General features: G+C 39.0%; 1 protein-coding gene across 1 annotated transcript in view; it reads left to right on the top strand.

The window, feature by feature from the left end:
• RICTOR (RPTOR independent companion of MTOR complex 2) overlaps positions 1-26960 on the top strand; it is a 3179211-nt gene that overhangs the window by 637927 nt on the left and 2514324 nt on the right. Inside the window, exon 9 of the mRNA XM_044069875.1 lies at positions 1281-1348. Within this exon, the coding sequence (XP_043925810.1) occupies positions 1281-1348 (68 nt within the window). The remainder of the gene's footprint in view (positions 1-1280; positions 1349-26960) is intronic.

Here is a 26960-nt window from a genome sequence, read left to right on the forward strand (position 1 = left end):
AGTCATTGCTGTTCTGTTTGGGCGAGAAACCAAATTTAAGTATTGGTTTAAAATTCGTGTAGCGTTTTGTTTTAATTCCATTAGCAATGGTGTGAATAAGTTGTAAAGGGTAATTTTTGTGCACCAAAAGATCAGCAAGGAAGTGCGATTCTTGTTGAAACAGCTGGTCATCACTGACTAATCTTGTGAGTCGAATGAACTGTCCTCTGAGGACATTCCTTTTCATGTAGAAAGCATGTTGGCTGTTAAAATCAAGAAAGTTATTTCGGTAGGTGTCTTTGCGGAAGATGTTAGATACTAAGCAACTATTTTGCTGATCAATGGATATGGAAGTGTCAAGGAACGAAACATTGTTTCCTTGGCCGGATTTTGCAAAATCCAAAAAAGGCAGACTGGCTGACATTTGTAGTAGGAATGTGTCTAGTTCTTCTGTGGTTCCAGTCCATGCAAAGAAAATATCATCTATATAGTGATGGTATAGACGAATTTGTTGAAAGCTTGGAAGTTTAATGAGAAAGTCAAGTTCCCAAGTGGCTAGAACAAGGTTTGCGTAAGCTGGGGCCAGTTTTGACCCCATCGCAACTCCTTTAAGTTGTCGGTAGATATTGCCGTTGAAGTGGAAAAAGTTACTGTGCAGGAGAATGTCAGTTAACACATTTAGAGTCATGACTTTGTCTGTAGAGAGCCCCGCACACACACACACACACACATATATATATATATATATATATATATATATATATATATACATATATATATATATATATATACACACACACACACACACACACACACACACACACACACACACACACACACACACACACACACACACACACACACACACAAATTGATCTTAAAATATTGTTAGCATGTTCAGATTTCGATTTATTACGTTGGCGTCTGAAGTATTATAATAAACCAGCATGTTCTGGAGAACTTTTGGATTGGAATGGCTCACCGAATTTGAGCAGTATGTGATGTTTAAGTAGGCTTATGATTTCTCCACGCATACATACTACTTTGGCTTGCCATCCAGAATAATTAGGTTATGCAGAAAGGTACAGTTTGGTGAATGTCAGTTGTTGCCTTTCATATGGAAGGAAGTATTTAGTTGCTTGAGTGCATCATAACCTAAAGGCTTAACTCATTGGAACATCTGTGTAACACTGTAAATCTTTTATGTTCTCTTTCCTTGTGAGTCTTTGAATTTGTTTGTTTTGCTTTGAGTATATACTTGCGTTTTAACTTTTTTTTTTTTTTTTTTTTTTTTTTTATAGCAAATTTTAGCACCATATACTGACTTTCACTACAGACACAACCCTGACACTGCAGAAGGGCAGCTCAAGTAAGTCTATTTTGTGATGGTAGTTGTTGCTGAAACTGTTGGCTTTTAATAATTTGAAGACTTTTTGTCTTTCATCTGTACTTTTGTAGCTGTTTGCTTTGGTGTTGACTTTCAAAGTGAATGAAAGTGAAGAGTTATGTTTTTTTTTTTTTGCTCACTCCCTCCTGCTTCTATTATTTTTCTGCCCTTGCACACCAGTAGCTGTCTGTGCTGGGTCTAACAGCTACTACTGATGCACTACTCCCAGATATCTATTGCAGTTTTGGGGCTGATCACGGAACAAGACATTTGGGGGATCTGCAAGTTTGTGCATTGGTCCTGGGGGGAGGGTACTTTTTATGTCCTACCCTTTTCAGTCCCCCTCCCCAATGTGGATCCTTGACTTAGTCAGCAGGAGTGGGCATCCAATGGATTTATGTGGCATTTTGCCCTGTCTTTGCAGCAACTTAGCCATGTCTCCACCCTTAAACCCCTGTTGAAGGCATGCCTACCTTGTAATGTCTATAGCCTCCACCAGGGATTGTCACTGTTGGTATGCGTGGACCTACCTGTGCACCCACCCCTAAGATAGTTACATCCATCCCTCTCTACCACTCAGTCAGTTGCCCGAGCTACTAATGGAGCCTGGGACTGGTGGGCTGTAGTCGGATTTTATCCCTCTGTGCCATCATAGTGGCTGAAGAGCTACTTACTGAGCAGAAATCAATATACTCGTATTACAAAAGAGTGCAAGTATTGTAACATGTTCATCATCATGATTACTGCTTCATTAGTTTAAGCTGTATGTATTATATTCTGCATAGGATATAACAGCCGGACAGCATCTAAAGCTTTAGGCACCTTCTACGCACCCAAGTTAGCTCATCCTGAGCTGACTAAAAGGTCAGGTTCAGGTGTCAGGACCTTCGCAGCTTTCCTGTCTCCAAAATGAGCAAACTTATATAGACTTTTGAGGATGGACTGTCTGCTGATGCTGGTCCATTGCTGGGCAGGTACATTCCCTGCTTGAAAATAAAATTCCACATTGCTTCTAATAGCAAAATAAGTAAAAAGAATGTTTTTTTCACTTTAAAAGATGTACTTTTAAGTTTGGAAAAGTTTTTTTTAACTGCCTCATGTTTTCAATGTAGCTTCAAATGGGAGTGCACATTTTTTACTTCTGTGGTAAAAAGTTGTTAAAAGTTGTTTAAAACTACTATTTCTGTGGAGAAACTGTTACTGTTTTACTTTTGGGATCTGGGGAAGGTGTTCAAAGTGCATTTTTCTAGGAAAAAGTATCTTTTTTACTACTTAATTGTTTTACCAGTTATTGCTGCTAAGTTTCCCTGGGAATCAGGCACCATTTTAGACTTGACCATGGAACAGTGCAATGGTTCCTAGTTGGTCCTTCCTGCCACAGAAAGAAAAAGATAGTTAAACAACCTTTGCCACCACAGCAAGCTAGTAGTTTGCCTCATGCACATTTGGGTGATTGCTGTGGCCAAAGCTGGTTCCTCAGACCACTCAGCTTTTTAATCTGATCCTTCTGGTGTAGTCCCTACAGTCACCATTTATGAAGGGTTGTACACATCCCCTTTTGGAGTCCCCTTGGTTGGCAAGGGAACACTACCTTTGTTGGTCCTGGGAGAAGGGGCAGGGGAAAGTTCCTCTGCTTATCCGGAACTGTTGTACCCATCTTTGGAGAAGTTGTTACTGGCAATACTTGGTCTGTTTCATCATAAATTCCTGTAGAAAAAGAACCAGAAAACTAAGCATATGTGCTCTACTGTGTGAGTTACTTTAGGTATGTGTATCCTATTTGGATTAGCATAGGGTCAGATGTTAGCTCTTGACCCTTCTTTTAAAGCTTTATCTGGTAAGTGAAAGAGAAAAAAATGGATTCCCTTTTTCCTGAAGAGATTAAGTTATTGAACTTGTGGGGGCATGTACAGGATCAGATGCATTTTCTTTTTCACAGATTTCTTATTTAGATTCTGCGGAGTGTGGTATCTGGTAGTCTCTGTGAAGGATTCTCTTTCTCTGAGGCTATATCTAGGATGAATCTGTTCTTTCATTAGGATAACATTGAGGTTTGTCAATGATGTGTTACAGTTGGAATTTCCAGGACCTTCTACCATTCCTCCAGCTTTGTCTGCCTTGGAGGAGGTTTTTATCACAGCCTGCAGTTTTCTTGATGAAGACAGTCTGCTGCTTCTAAGAAAACATATTGATTATATGAAGTTCCTGAGTCACTTTTGTACACACTGATCCCAGACACAACCCAATTGCCATTGCTTTAGTGATTTCAACTGCTGCTAAACATTTTATAATACTAATTCCTCTCCTGACAAGGATGGAAGGCAGTCGACAAGTTTGGGGAAAAAAGTGCTTGCTTCTGCAGCTAGAATTCTCAGTTGTCAGACTCCAATATTGAAGTTTATCTTAGCTAGCTGTGAAATTATGAGGAATGTTTAGGCAGTTCTTGTGAGGGGAAATTTGCTGTGTATAAGTTGGTTTCTTTTCTGTTTCCCAAGTCACTACTCACTGATTGAAATGTGCCTGTCACACTGTGGATAACGCTTCCAGGGCTGCTGCCTCTGAAACTGTTTTGTGGTAGTCGCCATGGCTGCACACTTGGAACCATCCAGAGAATGCCAAGAATGAAATTTTGAGACCTAATTTTTGGACCTTCTGCTGCAGAAATCATCAAAACATATGATGACAGGGGAAAGGTGATTCAGGGAATCTGTCATATTTTTCAGGTTGTCTCCTTTAAGTTTTCCAAGGGTTTCTTTGCTCCCTGTTTTAACTTTTGTGAATTGCAATATAAATAGTCCCAGCAAAATGCTGGTAAGCAAACATTTAAAAAGCAGTGTCAGGGAGGTCCCAAAATGAAAGGACCCCCCCAGAACAAAGAGCAGTCCAATAAGACTGAATCTTTGACAACAGATTGTTTCAGAAAAATGGGCCCTGAATGTGGTCCATCTAAGAAACAGATCACAGTGGGAGTCTGTCCTTCCTTTCCAGGGCATTCCTTCTCATCCACCAGATCAAAATGTTTTCTTTCCTCCTGTGTTTACAACACATATTGTCTAAGGGAAATAGAAGCTTTTCCTCATCCTCTTTTAGAAAAACTGTTTTATTCAAGAATGTTTCTGATGCCATAGAAAGATGATTTTTAGAGATCAGTTCTGGACATTTCCTTCCTGAACCAATTTGTAACAGTACCCAAGTTCAAAATCCATGCACTTCACAACTTATTACCCCTTCCCTCCTCATTTGAGGTTGAGGAACAGCTTCTATTTCCATGAGACAATATGTGTTTGAAACACAGGAGGAAAGAAGAGTTTGATCTGTTGGATGGGAAGGAATGCCCTGGAGAGGAAGGAATATGACAATATTATATACCTTATAGGTTCATAAGTCTCAGTAAAGGAGTTCCTCAGGATTCTGGGTCTCGTAATTCTCACAGTACCTCTTGCATGACTCCACAAGAGAAGGATACAGTGGTATCTGAAACCTTTATGGTCCCAGCATCAACATCCTTCTATCTTTTCAAACTCCAGTGTTAGGATTTGTACTTCAGCGCAGTCAGTCACAACAAATGTCTCAGACTTTTGCTTGTGGAGTAGTGTCAGTGGACGTAAAAGTGTAGGGTATTTGGAACAAAAAAGACCAAACAAAACGTAAACATAAAAGCGATGTTAGCTGTTATAAATGCTGTGACCTCTCTGAGTCACCTGTGGTCGTCATGACCTCTTCAAGTGTTTACAGTAACACTACAGTTGCGTCATACATAAAGGAGGAACCAGATCATATCCCTGTGTGGAATCAACATGTTAGCATGGTGTGTAGCTTTAAAGCACAGTGTCACTCTGCAGACTTCTTACATCCCATCAGAGCAAAACTGTGTAGCAAGTGGAGCAGGACAGACCCTAACAAATGGAAACTGAATCAAGGGATCATCCAAGGTTTGAGTTATCTGTATGGAATGCCTCAAGCAGATCTTTTTGTTTCCTCTTTAAACAATCAGCTAGCAAAATTCTGTTGTAGGACTCCATGCAAGAATGTCTGGAAAACAGATGCCTTTTATTTTCCTTGGACAGGAATGTTATTGCATGCTTTTTCACTTGTTTCTATTGTACTTCTGAAGATTTCAGTGTAGTCCTTAAAGGTAATTGTGGTAACTCCCTTCTGACCCAGGCAACAGTGGTTCCCCCTTGTTTTGAAAATAGCCAGGGACAATTACCACAAACTTCCTTACAGACTGGATTTAGATCTGGAGTATTTGATGCATACTAACCCCAACAACTGCAGTTGACTGCCTATATGATATATTTTTTTATCTGTATGATAGGGTTTAATTCATTTTAGGTCAGTCATTGCTAGGACCATTCTCCAGGGACTTCTGGACCCTTCTTCCTTCTTCGAGTTCTTTTAAGCTGTTGTAATCTACCCATAAGATGCAGTGATCATATTGCAGAATGTAGTAAAGTAACTTACCATAACAGTAGATGTTTGAGTTATCACTTCTGCAGTAGATCCACTAATCCCCCCCACCCCCTTTATTTTTTTGCCAGGGCATGGGCATGTATATTTTCACTTTAACAACACAGGTAATTGTCAGGGAAGTTGCAACTAGTATTTTAGGAGGAAGAGCACATTTAAGCTCCCCATGCACCCTGTTGTACAGTTTGCATCACAGATTTATATAAAATGGAAGCTTGAAATAAATGGCCGTAAAATATAATTTAAAGAAGGAGGAGTACATTCTTTTGAAAAGGTTGATAAATGATAAATTCTTGAGAAGCTGGAATCCTAACAAAAGTGTGGAGTATAGTAATCTATCAAAGATGGGTGTATAGTCTTAATTTTGTGCTAGGAAAGGTTACCCTATTTCCCTTTGAACCAGTTTCTTATACTTCTCTGAAATTCTGCATTTGGAAAACCATACTCCTCATGGCTCTCCCCTCTGCCAGGAGGGTTTCTGAGTTACAAGCTTTCATGGCAGTTCCCCTTTCTCACAGATACTCCTTTATGCCTAAAGCAAGTGAACAAGCTGTCTCTCAAGTCTGGCAATTCATCTTCTCACCTTGTTTCCCCAATCCAAAAACTGGTTGGAAAGGATTTTACATTCTCTAGACATTCACAGACGACTCAGATTTTCCCTGAAAAAAAAATCTGTCAAAAAGATTAACCAGCTGCTTGTATCCTGATGACTAAGTTGAGACAACCAATCTCCAAACAAACTTGCAGCTTGGAATTCAAGACTGTTATTTTTTGCTACTCTCACTACAGCAATACCTCACCTTCTTGGCCTAAAGAACATTCCCCTGGAGCAGTTCCTTTCTCAGGAGCTTTTCACAAAAGAACAGGCTCCAGGTCTATCTTGGAGGCAGTCACTTGGTCCTCTGTACACATCTTTACCAAACACTACAAAATTGATGCCTTCTCCAGGTCCAAGACAGCCTCTGCTAGGTCAGCCCTGTCTGGACTGCTGGACAAGTTCTTCTTAATAGCCAGCCACCCTTTCCTTAGTCCTTCAGAAATGGGAATCACCCATATGTCATGAATAATGCAACAGTAATTTCAATCAAGAGATGGGACAGTTGTTTATGAAGTTAAAATAACAGTAGCTGTTTTACTGATCATTGTTGCAGTATTCATCACAACTTCCATCCTCTCTTGTTTTACTCACTTCCATCTTCTTTTGGCTCTCCCCTTCTACTCTACTCTGTACTCTCTTATACAAGTGTGGGGGTGTTTTCTTACCAATTTGAGCTACACCCTTCCTAGCTGATGAATCGTTTCTCTCGGTAGTCTTTAGGCCAGTGACTTGGAGATAGTCTAAGGCTCCATGCTTGTCTATCTTTATACCTCAGTGCATATGAGCTGAGGTTGTGTATCAGAAATACGATCTGGGGAAGGTAAAGCTTTGGTACCCTGGCCACATGTCAGCGATGACAGTCTGTATCCGGAATACTACAACACAGTGATCAATAGTAGGGCATGTACTGTTATGGTTAATTCTTACAAAACTTCATTTCTTGTAGTCAGTTTTCTTAAATATTTACAGGAAATGTATTAAGTTTGGAAAACAATGTGTAGTAATGTTATACCACAGTATGGAAACTGCCATGTTAAAGAGCTTGTTTATATAGATAAATGTTCTACCTGTCGCCATTTTATGTTGGGAAAAGAAAGAGAGCAATAAGCAGAAAGGTATATGAACATTGCTATAATATTTGTAAAAAGAACCGCATTGTACAAACATTCTGAAGTATGCGAAGGTTTCAGAAAGTTTTTTTTTTCATATTTTATCAATAATTATTTCGGATCCCTGGAGTGGAGCATGGGAGAACACGCTTGAGTACAAAGGATTGTTGTGGCAATTCAGGCTGAATGCGGCCACCACTCCAGGTTTAAATTAATATATATCCTTGGCTCCTGTTCTCAATATGCAGGCAGTTAAGTTGTGATTATACTATTTTAAAGTGGATAGTGATTCCCAATGTTGGTACCACAAAACTATTGGTCTGTTATCAATTTTTATTTGTTAATACCATGAGTTAGCCTGCTTGGGTGGTGCCCTTACTGTTTTTGTACACACTGATTTTATATTGCTTCGCACACTTACACATTTTCAACAGCATTCAAGATGAGTTAAAATTGATCATTATTTAATAGATTTTGTGTATGCTTCTTAGGTCATTGTACACAGTTTGCTATGGTTGTATAATGGAATGAAAGTGTTAATTTTTAGGTTTTTAGCATTTATTTGCAGGATGTTTTTAGATGGGTTCTTTTTTGATTATGGTTAGGAGTTTTATGTTTGTTTATGCACCTTTAAGGACACTATATTTATTCACTTTTTATTTTTTAAAAAGGGTATCTAAAGAAGTGACATATGCATATATGTTAGTTCTGAAATAGCCCTATTAATCTGCTTAGAACATAAGTGCTCAACTACTCTAGAGAAGTTTTTGTGGAGATTTAGTCAATAAATTCATATTCATCACCAGTGGACTCACCTTCTGACTTTTGCTATGTTCCACTAGTGCAGATTTATTTGTCAGGTTTTGCACATTTGTTGTTTTTTTTTTTTTTTTTGGCTGTCTCTATCTTGATTTTAAATCTGTACCTGGCTTGAGGAACAATTCCCTGGGAAGCCATACAGGTGCATGGTGAGGTAAACAGGTAGCAAATTTATCTGGTGTCTTGCATTTTATTTGGGCTAGGCTGTATGTTCATGCCCTAGATAAGTTCATGTACAAATGATCAGTGAACTGCTCTGAGCTTTGTGTTTTCTTTGTGAGTCTCTTCTTTACTCGTGTGAGGGCCCCAAGCCCCCAAGCAGGGGTTTGGCTATGCTTTGGGGAGTTTTGGGCTCTTTGAAGTGACCATAGAGCAGTGTGTTGTGCTGAGCTCAGGATGAGACCAGGTGGCAGAAGTATGTCACTGAAGTGTGGCATTATTTTATAGTTCCTTCCCATTGTTTTTATATGGGAAGGCTGGTGTTATATAAATCAAATTCACATTGGTGCTAGATGGAGCTCTAGTTATTGTTCATTTTCACGAGTGTCTTAATTCAGTTCCATAGCTGTGTGGTGTTGGAAGTGTTGTATGTTGTTGTTCAGTCTGGAATTTACCCTAGTTTCTTTTGTTGTGTCCCAGCAGACAGACAACTGGATTATCGTCAGCATCCCTAGTTCTTTGATGCTTAGTCCTGCTTAGAACTCCGGAGTTTTCAGTTCACTAGACTTTATAATTATGTCTTGACTTTTGTATGGGTCTTCGTTCTCAGTGGAGGTTGTTTCCAAAGCCAGCACCCCAGGAGGATTAACTAAGGACTCTGTCCTACAGGTTAAAGAAGGCTGAATCTTCTTTACAGTTGCAAATGTTCTGCACTGCCCATAACACTAGGTATGTTTGGAAAATTTTCCATCCTTTGTTATGGTAGACGGTAGTCTGTTATCACTCCATTGTCTTATCTTTGTTTGCTCAATACTTGGGAAATATCAGTGAGAGGCTTTGGCATTGCGGGACACAAAGCGTCTTAGATAATTTGGAGAAGTTATATTCATCCATCTGAGTATGCACTGTACACCAAGTCTTGTAGGCTAACAATAACTGACAAATTCAAGTAGATCTAGTGTTATGGTAAGTATGTAACATTTGCCTTTTTTGGTTACACTGCAAGTCCCTATATTTTGAAAAACTTTTCTACTAGTAAAAACTTTTTACTGGAAACTTAACCCCTTCAGAACAGACATTTCATATATAATCTATCCTAACCACCTCTCCTTATAGGAAGAAGACATTTTCAACAAAAAAAAGCCTTCTGTTTGGACTGGAGGGATAAAGCCCATGTAGCCAAGGTAACTCATAGCAGTTTAGCGGCCTAGATGCTGTAAGAGCATAATGGGGCGAGTGGGTGTAAGTGGTTGATGCTGGCTTGCCCATTTCGGAGGAAGGAAGGTGGTCTGATCTGTTGGAGTTTTGACACCTGCTGCAGAATGGATATATAGCTTGCGGTGTATGGATCATGGCTGTTTACTTGATTCTGCTAAGCTGTGACTGCAATAGCACTCACTGTGTGTGGATGTGCACACACTTTGTGGGAGGTACAACAGGCTGTCTCATGACTAGCTTTGCATATCACCTGCCTTGGAAGAGGTTCAGAATTACGCATAAAAAACACCATATCTGCTCAGTGACAGCTGTACTGCATATTCCCATCCTGTTGTCCTAGTATTTTTGAGCCCTGGAAAGAGGGGAGAGGTCAAGAGCACCAAGTGGGTCAGTGTGAAAGGTAGGTTAGATGGTTCCAGGGATGGGAGGAGAAAAAAACGCAACATTTTCAGCAGAGATCTAGGGACCACTGCCTGAATCTCCCCTACTCTTTTTATTATACCTGTGGGAGGCAGGTAGCAATACTGAACAGTGGTATGGGAGTCTTTTCATATGGAGAAGTGACCACTTAAGACTGTTTCACCAGACTATTCTTTAGAATCTCATTAGATGTCCCATTCCACTTCATATCCAAACACACTCTTGCATAATAATCGACACTTTGGTGCAACAAAGAAAGGCAGCACAGCTGATCTGAGATCATCATAATGTTCATGCTTCTCCAAGCTTTTTGTGGTAACACAGAAGAACAAATATAGAGAACAGTATGTTAGGCTTGCCATATCTTTCCAAATTTGTCCTCATAAAGAAATTCATATTTTGACTTTGTAGTCAATTTACCTTTTATAGAAAATAATTCATGTGTGATGACCTTGAACATGGTTGGTGGTTCACTCTACTCCTATATAAGATGAAGATGTTTGAGATTCCTGATTGCTCATTCCATTTCTGGTTTCCATTCTTACATTTTAGCCATTCTGGGCCAAGAGTGTTTTTCAGATGTTTGTCACTAGTTTTTGCTCACCTCAGAAAATGACAAATTACCAGATGCCCACCATAAAAGTCACTGCTGTGGTACCACTTAGTATTGATGGAAATTCAGCCCAGCTAGATGTCCACCTGTCTGGCTTGGCTCCCAGCCCTTTGTACATCTACAGGATGGGCTGGTTTCCTACTCAAGCCTGGGACATCAGGATATTGACACGTGGTAGGAAGGGAAAAAAAGAGCCAGAGCCTGTTTGTTTCTTTTCTGGTACATCACAGTGTTAAGTAGTGAGTCAATTGATCTTATCTAGGAGACTTCCTGAGCAGTAAGTACTCTCTTTGGAAATCTGTTGTTATTCATTTTGGATTGATTGTTGTTTGTAGAGTGCTTAGTTGTGTGCTGTATTCTTTTGAGTATACTCTTGAAGTTTTTTCTGAGTCTGATGTTGTCTTTCAAAAAAGTTAATCAATAAGTGTGCTTGTAGTCAGAAGTTCGATGAATTTTCACCTTCAGTACCTCCTGTTTGGGGAAGGACCATCCTAGTTTACTGTTAAGGAATGATCCTATTTCAAGCAAGAGATTCAGAAGAGTAGGGCTAAAAATCTGAAGGTGCTTTTGGAGCCTAGACCTCCAAACTGTAAACCAGGGATGTTTGCCTTGTACAGGAGTATCATCTTTGAGAAGGGACTAGGAAAACATTAACCGAAGCACAATAGGAAAACGGGATAAGCCTGTGAAGGTAATGTCTACAGTGTTGGCATGGTATTTGAGACTAAAGAGACCTTGTCAGACCAACAGAGATGTAAGGGGTCCAAGCTTCAAAGAGGCACTATTTTGTAATACTGCAACTCACATGTAGAGTGCTTCTTAAAAGTCTGTGAACAGAATATCTATGAATATTTTTTTAATGGTTATAAGAAATGTAGTTATTTCAATTTGAATCATAGAGAATATCACTCCTTAAAAACATTTTGTACACACTGATTTTATATACCACCCTCAATTTTAAACCAGCTGACAAAGGGGGTGGAATTGTAATATTTAACATGGAAGAATACAATCAACTTATGCTTAATATGCTGAGTGATACACAGACTTATTTAGAAATAACACAGGACACCCTTCACAAGATTTGTAGAGATAAAGCTGACAATCTCTATGATATGCTAATGTGCCAACAGATTGGAAAAAATCTATATGATTACTTCTCTAGTGAACATCCCAGAATACCAATAATTAAAGGTCTACCCAAAATCCATAAAGGGATAGAACCTCCACCCATGAGGCCCATAGTGGCAGGAGAGTTCTGGGCTACAGAAAATATTTCCATCTTTTTGGAAATAACATTAAGACCTTTGGTTAACGACATCCCCACGATTCTAAAAGATACATATACATTGTTAAAATATATAGAATTATTGAAAGAACCTATATTTACAGACACACATCTATTGATTACACTAGATGTATGCAATTTATTTACTTGCATTCCAAATGACCATGGAATCCAGGCAATCAGGGAGTTGATTTCATCTAGAGGAAATTTTAGTAGGAACCAACAGATACTCATTTGCCAACTACTAGAAATTGTTCTGTCCAACAATGTCTTTTTATATGGTGAAATTCTATACCATCAGAAATGGGGGGTTGCAATGGGAACTCCATGTGCCAACATGTATGCAAATCTTGTGGTCTTTCAGTGGGAACAAACATTCTTGTTTAACCATCCATTATTTAGTAAAATTATACTATACGAAAGATTTGTTGATGACATACTTATTGTATGGAAAGGTACTCTAATAGAGTTTAAAATGTTTTTAGACTACCTTAATACCACAACTTCTTTCTTACATTTTACTATGGAAGCATCTAATGATACTATCAGCTTCCTAGACATAAATTTAAGTATCAAAGATGGATGCTTAGTCTCCAGTCTTTATAGAAAGACTTGCTGGAAAAATACTATTCTTGACTTTAATAGCATGCATCCACGGCATGTGTTTCCAGCAATTATAAAGAGTCAATTTGTAAGAATCAATAGACTGTGCAGTGAACAAGAAATAAAACACAATGAAATAGAAAAAATGGAAGAACTGTTTATTGAAAGAGGCTACAATAGAGAGTTGGTACAATTGGTTAAAGGAAAAGTTTTCCCATCAGCCCCCATAGAAGAACCAAATAAAAGGCCGAATAAAAATTATATTAAGACCTTTAATCTAGAGATTGGACAACATAAAACTAGCATCAAGGGTAAACAAATAACCAAGAATGGATTAACAGTAGTAAGAAATATAATGACCTACACCAACGATAGTCAAGCTATCAAACGCATTATCCAAAACAACTGGAATATTTTGATTATAGATGAGATGACTATGAAAATAGTAGGCGCTTACCCAAGATTCACATATAAAAATAGTAAAAATTTAAAACAGTTATTATGTGGAGATTTTAAGGTAGATATAAATCTACAGAAGGAAGGAATAATGAGATTTGGAACGTACCCATGTGGAAGTTGTAACATGTGCTCTCATATAACTAGTGAACAAGATTTTGTACACCCAGTATTTAACTTCAAATTTGTTCCTAAATTTGAGGCAACGTGTATAACAGAAAATATTATCTACCTAGCAAACTGTGAAAAGTGTTTAGCTTTTTATGTGGGAATGACAAAGAGAAAATTAAAGAATAGAGTCTATGATCATACCTATGATATAAGGCGTCTAAATGAACAGAACGCCTTAGCAAAACACATTTTAGAATTTAGAGAACATAATTTTAAATTTAGAGTTCTGGAAATAGTCAAGTGGAATAAGAGAGAGAAGGAAAACCCCAACCTTCTAGAATCCAGAGAATTATACTGGATCTTTAAGTTGAGAGCACACCAACATCCAGGAATCAACCAATATGTATCTATAAAACCAGCACTCAGAAAAAGAAGATAGCCCTATATTTTGTATGGCTAAGAGTGCATATACATACATATATAACAGCAGATTCCTTTTTTAACTTTTTCTAGGTATTAGATCTTATAAACTATTCCCTATTCATCTATATTCCCACATGAAATTTGATATTCATGCACTATTGTAAAGCATTTGATGTTTGTATTATATACAAGGTATTATACTTAATAAAAAGACTTAAAATATTATACTGATGTATATATATATATATATATATATATATATATATATATATATATATATTCTATTTCGAAGCATAACAGCAGTGTATATTCAAGAACTACCTTATACATTATGAATTACCTTGAATACTCAATATTTCACTACATAGAATTAATTTTACATAAATATTAATCAAATTATGTGTTGAATATAGATTATTTTCACATATTTGCAGCATTTTATATTATTATATTTGGTTTTAACAAATGCTATTTTAATAATATTAATTTATTATGTTATTCTATGTCCCTGCTTGTATTTTTAATTTTGTAATGATTTAATATACAGTATCATATATATTTTTCATATATTTGAAGCGCTACAAAAGTTAAATAGTTTCAGCATCACAATTCTCTATTGTTATAGTTTAACTATATGCCCTGCAGTGAAAAGCTATGCAGTTCTTGTAACTATCAGTTTAAAAGACTAAGTGATCAGTTAATTAGTTTATTGAATAATTAATGTTAATTAACTGATGGACCTAGAGTATTTAAATGTGTGGTAAACTCATAAGAATCAGGATCTGAAGAAGCATACATAGTGTATGTGAAAGCGCTTATCCAGTTTGTTTGTTTTTTGTGAATAAAAGCTACGTTTTGAAGAATTTTTGGCTGCTGCTGCTTTAGTTTGGAATCTTTGGTATCGTTGGACTATATTATTTCCGTGTTTGCCTACCAGTTTATTTATTTCTTCCTTGTTTGTAGAGTGCTTAGTTGTGTGCTGTATTCTTTTGAGTATACTCTTGAAGTTTTTTCTGAGTCTGATGTTGTCTTTCAAAAAAGTTAATCAATAAGTGTGCTTGTAGTCAGAAGTTCGATGAATTTTCACCTTCAGTACCTCCTGTTTGGGGAAGGACCATCCTAGTTTACTGGTAAGGAATGATCCTATTTCAAGCAAGAGATTCAGAAGAGTAGGGCTAAAAATCTGAAGGTGCTTTTGGAGCCTAGACCTCCAAACTGTAAACCAGGGATGTTTGCCTTGTACAGGAGTATCATCTTTGAGAAGGGACTAGGAAAACATTAACCCAAGCACAATAGGAAAACTGGATAAGCCTGTGAAGGTAATGTCTACAGTGTTGGCATGGTATTTGAGACTAAAGAGACCTTGTCAGACCAACAGAGATGTAAGGGGTCCAAGCTTCAAAGAGGCACTATTTTGTAATACTGCAACTCTAGAGCCCGTTTACGCTATTTTGTCTATATCTCAAAGCCAGTCTGGAGGCTGGCGATAGGTAGCCATAACTGTATTTCAGTAAGAGGAGTTGTAATTTGCTGCTTTGTAATAGTGGGATGTCAGTCTCCATCTGTCTATCATTATCCAGCATATGATGTAGACCCCCGGGGATGTCTCTTTCCCTCCAGGTTTTGCCTCTATCTTTGTGCAGTTTTGTTTAGTTTTAGTTAAGGCAGGTATTTCAGAACTTAACCAAAGTTTGAAACCATAATACCCCACAGCCTGTGTTATAGCAGGACAGGCATCCACCCCACAGATGTCGGTCTCCAAGATTCTTACCCCAGCCTGCTTTGTCTCTAAAAGATATGCAGAGCAAGTTGCAACTTGAAAAAAGATTTAACACTGCTGCTGTTGTCCGTACTGTGGAGCCCTGCACTTCAAGTACCTTACCCCAAGCTGTGGTGGTGATTAATTTCTTTGAATACTGTGAGCATACCTACTGTCATAGAATATGTTGTAGTGGATGAATTACTGCTTCAGTATAGGCTTTGTCCCATCTGCAGCCTGGTGTATTTGTTGTTCTTAGAGTAATCAGAAGACTACTAAACCTAGAATTAGAGATCCATCCTTATTCCTATTTCTGGGTCTTACTCCATTAGGATGATTCCCCTTTCAGTGTCATACCCAAACTTGGTGCACTTTTTGGCAAGCATCTAAGTCACCCAAAAGAAAACTAAAGATGAGCATGCTTTCTCTACTTTATACCATACTTCTTGCTGATGTTTGTGGCGTGGGCAGAGAACCAACTTCTGTAGGAAGCACTTTGAGTGTAAGGGTGAAACCTCCTTCTGTGGTGTGCTTCCTGTTCATTGTGATTGGTACTTCAGCAGTGATTCTTTGACTTTAACATCTGCTGCTGCATTGAATGTATTTATGCAGCTGTGTCCTTTCTTTCAGTTCCAAGAAGGCAAAGAGATGCCACAGCCACTACTAAAGTTTTGCTCCCGTTAACACACCAGAATAAGGTGCTACTACACTCAAACCTAAGGAGCCTTAATGTGGGTGGGTGGACAGTCTCCACGTAGTACCTATCGCGTACTGCTACTCTGAGGAAGTGCTGTACATTGAGAAGCCAAGAAGCTAAGCACCAGGAAATCATTTGTTTTAACCACTTTGTTCATTACATTAATGATTTGCATCATGAGCTCATGCGTATTAGTGACAGAGAAAATAAAACTCAATAACACCTTCTGTTATTGTATACATGCATTATATATAGTTTCTAACATAGCTCTGTTCTTTACTCTTGCACATTACAAAATATACGTTTCATTTCATGCAACCTACTTATTTTAATCATTTATTTGAGCAATGTTTTGAATATATTGTTCCTAAATGCACCATTTATTTTATGAAGCTGCTTATAAATTTTTTATTTCCTTCTCGATGTTCACTACTTCATTTTCAGCAGGTTGAGTTCCACTTTTATTTGAATGCTTTTTTGGCAGATATTACCATTAAATGTAAGGTTTTACTTTGTTCTTGCAAGTCTAACCCAAAATAGCAGCTCAGCAGCATCATATTCATAGTTATGTTGCCCCAAACAATGTGTCAAAACATTTCATAAGAAGTCCTTAAACTCGTTTAACTTCACACATTCCCAAACAATACGATCCTAATTTCCTTTATCTCCAACAATTGCTCTCTGCTTGAGACAGAGTCATCTGAAGTTTTTATTCAGTGTAAAGGCAGGTCTGTAAAAGTCTTCTTGATTTCTTAGCATACATAGATAGAGGCCTTACAAATTCCTTCCCATTTTTTTTGTCTTTTTTCCCAATTTTTTGTATTATCCTGTGAGTGATTCATTTTCATACCAACTTTTTTAAAACAGAATATATACATAATAGAAAAAAAATATTAAAACAATCAGTATCAGCATAACTTACTTGCTAGACATTGATCAACATGCTGATTAGTGCTTTCTCACCATGAATATTGAAACTATGAAAAAAAGCCAGTAAAATCCATCAATCTGTCACAAATTCAGTTAACTGCCTGGATGCCAGCAAAGAAGAAATTTGCAGAGAGTAAGAGAAAATGAGAGAGAGAAGAAAAAATATGTCTGTGAAGAATATTGCAGTGGTCAGCAGAAAGCAGTTCAAGTTTAAACTTTGGCATAGCACATGGCTTCAGGTGATTTAGAGGGGAAAAATAAATCCTATCCACTCCGTTGTTTAAAATATGCGATGTAATGTTAAATAAAAGGCTGGTAAAATAGAAACTTTAACCAGTTGTTCAGATATACCGATAAAACTGTAACATTCAGAAGATGAAATGAAGAAAAGGCTGGCTGAGCAATGAGGGTTCTGTTAAAGAGTTGCTTCAGAAACAGAGTTGGAAGGCAGGGCATAAAGAGAAAACCTTGGATTTTCTGCTGTACCCCCGGAACTGGAAGGTACAGACTGAATTAATTTTATGAAAGTAAAAAATATCAACTTGGCCAATGTTCCACATTAGGATTTGTTAATTGAGAGGTTACATTGCATGTGTGTTCCAGGGTTCACCATAAGAAAGCAGCCAAGACCTATATTAGTAAAGATGCATTCATGCTTGCAGTAAATGTATTTTCCTGAGAATTGCAGCAGAAGGAAAAAGTATTACAAATTGGGGAGAACAGTTTGTGAAAAATGGTTATTCACTGTACACTTACAAGTTATTCCAGCAGCTAGGGGAAAGTCAGGAGGCAGGTGAGAGACTCAGGCTATTGTATCTAGCTGTTATTTTTCCTAGGGGATCAAAGACATTTTTGGATGCAGAACAGGCTGATGAAAAAATGAAAAAAAAAGAAGAAAAATAAAATGAGTCATCAGACAGAAAGGAACTCAACTTCTCATTCTTCTGACAATAACAAAGCCTTTAGAGAGATTTTGCCAGTGAAACTTTTTTCCGTTGTTTGAAAGGGAAATGCTTGAATGACAAAAAAAGCACAGGAACTAACTATAAGAATTGAGAGTACCATGAGCTTGTACCAGACACTTGTGTTGGGAGATGGAAATGATCAAAAACAACAATATTGTGAAATTAGTGAATAAACTAGAGATTGTAAAGCAACAATCCCACTAGATATAGCACTACACGTAGACATGTGAAATGTGGCTTTGCAAGAAGTGGCTGAGAAAGGATGGAATATTTTTGACTGTGTTAAACTGATAAATGGACTGTAAAGCTTATATTACACTTTGTTAGTGTTTAGAATGACACTTAAGGGACTTGGAGAAGTAACTGTAAGCAAAACAGTTTTTTTTAATTTGTATAAAAAAATCATGATTGAAGTAACTCATTATTGTAAAACAGTTTTGTATAGTGTGCAGTTAGGGAAATTTTAAATGTGAGGTAGGAGAGTCTTATCAGTGACTGCTGTATATGTTAAAAAAAAATTTAAATCAATAAAGTGCATTTTCTTATTTGTAAGTTATCCAGGCATCACAGTGTAACAAGACATAAAATACTGGACAAAAGCAAGCTAAACTTAATATAATGTTGTGATCTTGGGCTGCTAAAATGGGGGACATAAAAGTGCATTGATCATATATTATACGTTGAATTAAGACAATGATTTTCCATTTTACAGAGGTGGACATCTGGATTAACATCCTTGGTTTAAGCTGTAGACTAGGCTTGAAAATATGGTACAGTGATGAAAGGCATGAAAAATTGTAGTTATTTCTTGCATTTGCAACATCATTAACTGTTTATTCCCATTAGGAAAGGCTTTCAGTGGGAGACATATTTTTCAGGTGCAAGCAATTAAACATGAGAGATCTGACGTGTTCTTAGTAAAAGTTACAATTATACCTTCCGATTATCTGCAAACTTACTGGCTTTTTTCCTGAATTTCTTTTAATTAGAAACAAGCAGTCTGCAGGTGTAAGCAGTTAATTGTGAGAGTTCTCAGCACTGTCTACTTAGTAAATTTACAAGATGCATTGTAATTAATATTTAACAGTTCATTAATAGAGCTTTAAACTGTGGGAAGTGAATGGCATAATACAACTAGCTGCCTCTCCAGCAGTCTTAGAACTTTATTGTATTTAATATAACAGGTGTGCAATTCATTTTATTTGTTTAAAGGTAGCCAATACATTTTTTTCTTGGTGTCAAAAGTTAATGTTTACTAAAAGCATGCAAACTGTTATTTTCATAACTGGAAGAGGAGTAAAGAGAAGAAAAGAACATATATCAGTTATCTCAAGTGGGGAATAGAGGCTCTGACTTGTTTTCAGACCAGGTTATGCCTTTGTGTTTAACCTTTGATTTAGTGCAGCTGTTTTTTTTTTTTTTTAATGTGTGCATTTGTTGCAATGTAAAAGGGGATAGAGGGGTTGTGAACATATATTTAGTTGTTGTTTTGAGTGCTTTCATTAAAGCAATTAATCTTAAAAGTATGACATGGGATCAGATGGAGATGAGAAGTTGCAATTACATAAGAGATCAGCTGGCCAGATATTATTGCATGCATGGAAGGGTTTACTGTCAAACTCCCAAACGTCAAAATAAATGTCAAAATATCGAGGCTAAACGGCTGACCGTCTGCATATTAATTAGCTAAGAAAGGTGAAACTAGATACAGACAATATCAAATTCAGCATTTTTGACATTCTCGACCCCCCCCCCCTGCTGCCACTTACCTGCCTGCTTGCCAGCAGTACAAACGTACACAATTCAGTACTGCATATCTCTGTAATACATGTTTTTGCAGGGGGACAAGCCCCCTATACTCCCTGTAAATTATGTATTCCAACTCGGAGATCACACAACAGTAAACTCCGAACATACAGTATATTCTGCTATTTACGATCTCACACATTGTTAGCCACGTCACAACGTTGGCAATGCATTCACCAAATGGATACCTCGACCGCCGGAAATGCAAATACAGATTACCGAATAACAATGACTATTCGATAATGCTAACTTTCAGAAATTTGATGAAGATGTGGTAAGTCAAACATTCTTAATACAACATGTGTGTAACTGCAGATGTTTCATTTGAGGTTTTGATAGTAAACCGCATGGAAGCTATGTGTTGAAAGTTTGATGTTCATTGTGTTACCTTGCTGCAGTCATCACACTTGGGTTATCCTGCCGTCAGGCGGTCCAGCAGTCGGCCTGAGTTCCAAAGTCTTGGTCCGGCGTCGGTTGCTGTCGCTTCTTCCCTGACGTCAGTGCGCCAGGGGTATACAAGAGGCATCAGACGCCATTTTCTCCAGTCTTTCTTGCCGCGCGGTGCCCGAAGCAGAAGCAGTTCGCAAGTGCCGGTCGGCCGACACCTGAGATTTTTGAATCGAATTTCAGTCCGAAGTCTTCAATAAAGCTAAGTACCCCATTGGGGAACCTTTTCTTGCCTCAGTCCGATGTCAGAAAAAGCTAACAATTGCATTTCTTGTGGGAAGCAGATACCTCATAAGGACTTCCATTCTTATTGTATTCCTTGCCTATTCCCAGACCACGATGTCACATGTTGTCTGTTTTGTGCTAGGTTTAATAAGCGAACTATCAAATGCCGTTTTGACTTCGCACGACATTACTTTGGTAGGAAATTTAATTATATCATGCCGTCGGAGCAGCCGACGACCAGCATGCATAAAAAACGCAAGGATAAGGACAGGCAGCCTAGGAACAAGCCAGACTCCGAGGCCTCTGCTGGGCCTGTCGCCGGTTCTCCGGTTTTCAGTGAGGCACCTACGCAGCCCCTGACGACCGCAGAATTGGAACCCCAGACAGCTTTGGATTCTCAAGCGGAGTGTACTAGGCCGTCGCAGCCATCTTCATTAGGCCCTTCTGACACTGGAGCAGAAGGAGATCCCGGTGCAGTAGAAACACCTTTGGCTGCAGAAGGTGTCTTCAGACCGACTACACTCACCATTAAATCTTATGCTAAGCTTAAAACTCCATTAAAACCAAAAAAGACTGTACATCAGTCTCCAGTTCAAGGCCCCATGCCTAAGAAACAGATGCTTAAGATGGCTGAAGATTTGATTACCCTAATCAGGGGTTCCCATCCTCCTCCAGATAAAAGACCAAGACAAGAGGAGAATTATGCTTCCTCTTACCAGGTTTCTACTTCTTCAGATTCTTCTGAGGAACAGGATTACGCTTTTCCCCCTTAGGAAGACTCTGATGCTGAAGACTCTATTCCCTCAGCATCTCCCCCTGAAGACTACTTCTTTGGGGAAACTTTACATACCATGAGGGAACATTTCCACTGGGAAGACCAGGACTACTCTGATTCTAAGAAAAGGCTCCGAGAGTTCCTTCTACTACCCCAGCACAGACCACGTGCTATCCCTCCAGTTTTAGACGTTGTGGATGATGTTTACTTGGAGTCTAGTCTAAATCCAGACTGTCTACCTCCTGCTCCAGCCAAACAGACAGATACTACAGAGTACCTAACTCACGCAAATTCCTTTATAAAAGTCCTGTGGCTGACCCAAAAATACTTTTCCAGGGTCCCAAAGGGGCTAAAGCTTCTATGGCTAAAAATCCTGTGCCCTCTGAAAGGGATTCCAGAGCCCTAGATAGATGGGGAAAGAAGATATACACCTCAGCTACTCATTAAATTGTCAGTTTCACATGCTGAAATATTAGCAATTCCTAATGTCTCAATTAAAACAAAAAATGAGCACACATTCTGAACAGTCTGAATTCAAGGAAATGCAAGATCTGTTGCATGCAGCTGAACAGGTGGGCAAACATACTTTACAATGTGGATTTGATTCATTGGAAGCTTCCTGCAGAGCAGCTGTTACTGGGTCTGTCATACGTAGACATGCTTGGTTAAAAGAACAAACCCTACCTGATCATGTTAAAGCAAAATTATTGGATGCACCTTTACAGCAGGATGTATTATTTGGTGTCAAAGCAGAAGAGGTTTTAAAGAAAATGGAGGATAAGGCAAAGTCTGTGCAGACGATCAAGGATTTTTTACATGTACAACCCCCTCGTTTCAGCAGAAATTGGCCAACAAAAAAATGGTCCTTTCCAGCTTCTGACAGATCACAGAGGGGCAAATACAGATGCCGAAGGGGCAGAGGTCAGTCACAAGGCCCTTACAAACCTCGCCAATGGGGTACTGCTACCCAGAAAGGAGGAGAAGACAGGCCCCAAGCTAGCAGAAGACAAACAATGACTCAACCCTCAAGCTACCAAGCAAATCTCTCTTGACAGCTCCCTTGGGAGGAAAATTAGCACTTTTTGCAGACAACTGGCACATCATCACAAAAGACAAATGGGTCCTAAACATTGTCTCACAAGAATACAGATTCCACTTTCATACCTTGCCAAGGATAAAAGGAATGCCAAACCTGCCACCAAATCAATGGGCAGAGGCACAAAAACAAATTACAGCTCTCATGGTCATGAGAGACATTCAACAGGTACCTACACTGGAGCAAGGACAAGGATTTTACTCAAGACTCTTTCTAGTCCCAAGAAAGGACAAAGCATGGAGACCCATTCTGGATCTTTCAGTTCTGAACACCTATCTGCAAGTACCAAAATTCAAGATGCTAACACTACAGCAGCTTCTTCCCATGCTGGGCAAGAATGCTTGGCTAGTAACGTTGGACCTCAAGGAGGCATACCTGCATGTCCCTATCAGACAAAATTGCAGAAGATACCTCCGCTTCATTGCAGGTTCAACCCATTATCAGTTCTATGTACTGCCCTTTGGCTTATCTACTGCGCCCAGGGTCTTCACAAAATGCCTGGCACCAGTAATTGCATATTGCAGACAAAGAGGAATTCAAATATACCCATACCCGGACGACTGCCTTATTCAAGCAGAAAGCAAGGACATTCTTTTAAATTATCTGGCATTTGTCAAACACCTTCTAAGTTGCCTAGGGTACACAGTAAACGAAAAGATGTCAAAACTAGTGCCCTCACAAAATATAATATTCCTGGGTGCCAGCTTGAATGCAACGGCCCAGATGGCTTATCTCACGCCAGACAAGCAACGACAGCTGACTCAATACTTCAAAATAATGGCAACAAAGACCCAACTCCTTGCAAGAAAAAATCTGCAGACCTTGGGATTCATGGCATCTTGCATACTACTAGTACCATTTGCCAAACTGCATATGAGGAAATTACAATGGTACCTGAAAAGCGTATGGACTCTGCACAGCCACAGCTTGGAAACAATGATACCACTCATTCCCTGCCTTCAACAGGAGTTTCTATGGTGGGCACAGGCATGTCACCTCAACAAGGGTCAGCCTTTCACCTTACCCCCGCCAGGCAAACTATGACAACAGATGCATCGGACTATTCCCGGGGAGCACACATGGCAGGACAGTGCATTCAGGGCAAATGGACTACAAATCAAAGGCATCTGCATATCAATCAAAAAGAAATGCTAGCAGTACAGAATGCCCTAACAGCTTTCAAGGACCTCTTACACCCAGGACAACTAATAATAAAGACGGACGATACCACAGTAATGTGGTACATAAACAAGCAAGGGGGCACACATTCCTACCCTCTGTGCAGGCAAGCAATGACTTTGTGGAACACAGCACTGTCTTACCAAGTTCAACTACAAGCACAATTCCTGCCAGGAAAGAAAAACACATTGGCAGACGACCTAAGCAGAAACATCATGGATCCCCACGAGTGGAAACTAGATCCACAAGTATTTGCAATGATAACTCAAAAATGGGGACGCCCAGACATAGATCTGTTTGCCAACCCCCAAAACTACCAACTTCAAAAATTTTGCACAAGGACATTCCACCCACAAGCTTGGAAAGTGGACGCCCTCTCATTCAGTTGAAAAACATTAACAGTGTATGCCTTTCCTCCACTGCCTCTTCTAGCAAAGGTACTGCTGAAAGTCAGATTAGAGAGGCCACAAATGATACTCATTGCACCAGACTGGCCACGCCAGCACTGGTATCCAGTTCTAAGGAACATGGCCCACGGCCCACCATGGATTTTACCACAAATTCCTCACCTGCTCACCCAGCGAGACAATCAGATTCTACACAGCCAGCTCAAGACTTTAAACCTGGCTGCATGGCAAGTTACCTAAACAGCCAGCCAACACCTCTATCCAAAGCTGTTATGGATGTCATTCTGGAGGCCAGGAGGCCCAGCACCAGGAAAACCTATTCAGACAAATGGAAAAGATTTTGCGCCTGGAACCAGGCTAAAGGCCAAAATCCCCTTCATCCCAACATTCCTCGGATTGTACAATATTTAACTGAGATGTTGCACAAAGGACTTTCCTTTTCATCTATTAAGATCCACGCCTCAGCAGTTTCAGCTCATTACAACACGGATCCTCCTTTATTTTCACATCCACTCCTAAGACAGTACCTCAGAGGGGCTAAGAACATAAGACTGCCCAGGAGAACACCAACACCTACTTGGGATCTCAACTTTGTTCTGGAAAAGCTTACACTGCCACCCTTTGAACCAGCTTTTTCAGCTGATTTAAAATTTCTTTCATGGAAAACTGCCCTACTAGCAATAACTTCAGCTAGAAGAGTCTCAGAGCTACAGGCACTAATGGTAGTGGAGCCTTTCCTCATTTTTCATCAAGACAGAGTCTCTCTAACCCTTCCTTTATGCCAAAGGTGGTATCCAGTGTGGCCCTTAACCAAACCATTCATTTGCCCACCTTTTTCCCAAATCCCCAGAATAAAGGAGAAAGACTCCTGCACTCTTTGGACATTCATAGGCAATTTATGTTACTACTTGGATAAAACTAAGGCTTTCAGAAAATCTGACCAGCTCTTTGTAGCCTATGCTGCAGGATCATAAGGAAAAGCTATCTCAAAACAGACCATTTCAAAATGGATAGGACATTGCATACGTTTCTGCTACACGCATCATGGGAAAACGGTACCTGCTAATATTAGGCCCTACTCCACCAGGGCTACAGCTACAGCTACATCAGCAGCCTTTCTCAGGGGGGTGCCAACCAAGCATATTCTGGAAGCTGCAACTTGGAGTTCAGTGCACACCTTCACCAAACACCATCACTTACCTCTATATTCTAGGTCTAGAGCTGGTTTTGCCACTGCAGTTTTGCAGGGCCTACTAGCTTCTTCTAACCCTGTTTAACTCCACCACCCATCCTTAGCTTTGGGATTCAACCCAAGTGTGATGACTGCAGCAGGGTAACACGATGAACATAGTACAGTTTTGTACCTACCATAAATGTAGATGTTCGAGTGTTCACCCTGCTGCAGTCCAGGTTACCCTCCCTCCATCCCCTCTGAACTAGCTGGACTTATCTATACCATTCTATCCTATACAACCTCTGTGGTGTATTTGTTTGTGCCTGAAGGTATTGTTTTATGTTTATATGTACATTTTATATAGCAATATATATATTGCCTACCTATTGGGGGCACATGACATCTGGGGCAAGAAAAACTGAAGAAAATGGCGTCTGATGCCTCTTGTATACCCCTGGCGCATTGACGTCAGGGAAGAAGCGACAGCAACCGACGCCGGACCAAGACTTTGGAACTCAGGCCGACTGCGGGACTGCCTGACTGCAGGATAACCCAAGTGTGATGACTGCAGCAGGGTGAACACTCGGGAACATCTACATTTATGGTAGGTACAAAACTGTACTTTATAAACAAACTGTGATGTGTAATAGGTGCGAGTAATAGCTTTCTGTTGTAATGACTTCTCTGACAGTCCATCCGTCCATCAATCCACAACCCCCTTTTCCCCATTTTTGCACATAGAGTTGGGGGTACTTCAACAGTGACAGTCATCTAGAGCCAAGTTTTACAAATGGAATGTAAATGGCCTTAAAGGTCTAGACAACAAACAGTATTATATTAAGTAGTGTAGGATGCAAATAGCAAAGTTGCAGGATACACATTTAGAAAGAAATGAGGCTGTGAACTTTATAAAGAAAGGATTTCATGTTGGATATTTTGAATAATGTCAAGGACAAAGGAAAAGGGGAGTAGTAATTCCTATTGCTAGAGGGACCGCGATAGTGATAGAAGAGGACAGGAGGAAAAACAGGACAGTAATTGTAGATTTGTTTTAGGAAGGGGTTGTTGGCAGGGGAGGGAGACTATGTTGGCCTGTGTTTATATTCCACTCAAAATTGCTGTTATAGTGCTGAAGATAAATTTAGGTTAAGTACTAAGCTTTCTGCAGGGAGTATTATTTTTTGGTGGGGAGTGAAACCCAAGTTGAAAAAGTAAGAATGTTTTAGGGGACATAGAGTGGAAAATATAGCAAGAGAGGGCAGATTACTGAAGAAATATATGAGAACATTTGGTATTGAAAGTATGAGTTTGGTAGTAGAAACTCGGACAGAATGTACTTATTATTCCACAAGGTACAATAACTGGGCTCCACAAGGTACAATAACTGGGCTAGACTGAATAGAAACTGATTTCTAGGAGCCTGCATATTAAGTGGAAAGCTGTGGTATTTGTTGAGTGGATTACATACACGCACACGTGTGTGTGTATATATATGTATATATATATATATATATATATATATATATATATATATATATATATATGTGTGTGTGTGTGTGTATTTGTATGTAATCCACTCAACCAAACACCAGCACAAAAAAAGTAACATATGCAGCTCCATTTATTTTCTGAAGCAGACTAAGCATACAAACTTTGTCAGTGGTATAAATAACAGTAGCTAGTGTGATATATTTAAATTAAATTTGTAGTACTGATTGTTTTGGGAATGAGTATAAAAGCCAGTTGTCATCCTTGAGCGTTTTATATTCCATTTATCCATTTTTAGTTTGTACTTTTTTGTGCAGCAATGTTTCAGTTGATTTTTTATGTGTTATGGTAATGTTTCC

This window comes from Protopterus annectens, chromosome 1.part0, assembly GCF_019279795.1.
Source record: "Protopterus annectens isolate FY-2018-M chromosome 1.part0, PAN1.0, whole genome shotgun sequence".
Lineage (NCBI taxonomy): Eukaryota > Metazoa > Chordata > Ceratodontiformes > Protopteridae > Protopterus > Protopterus annectens.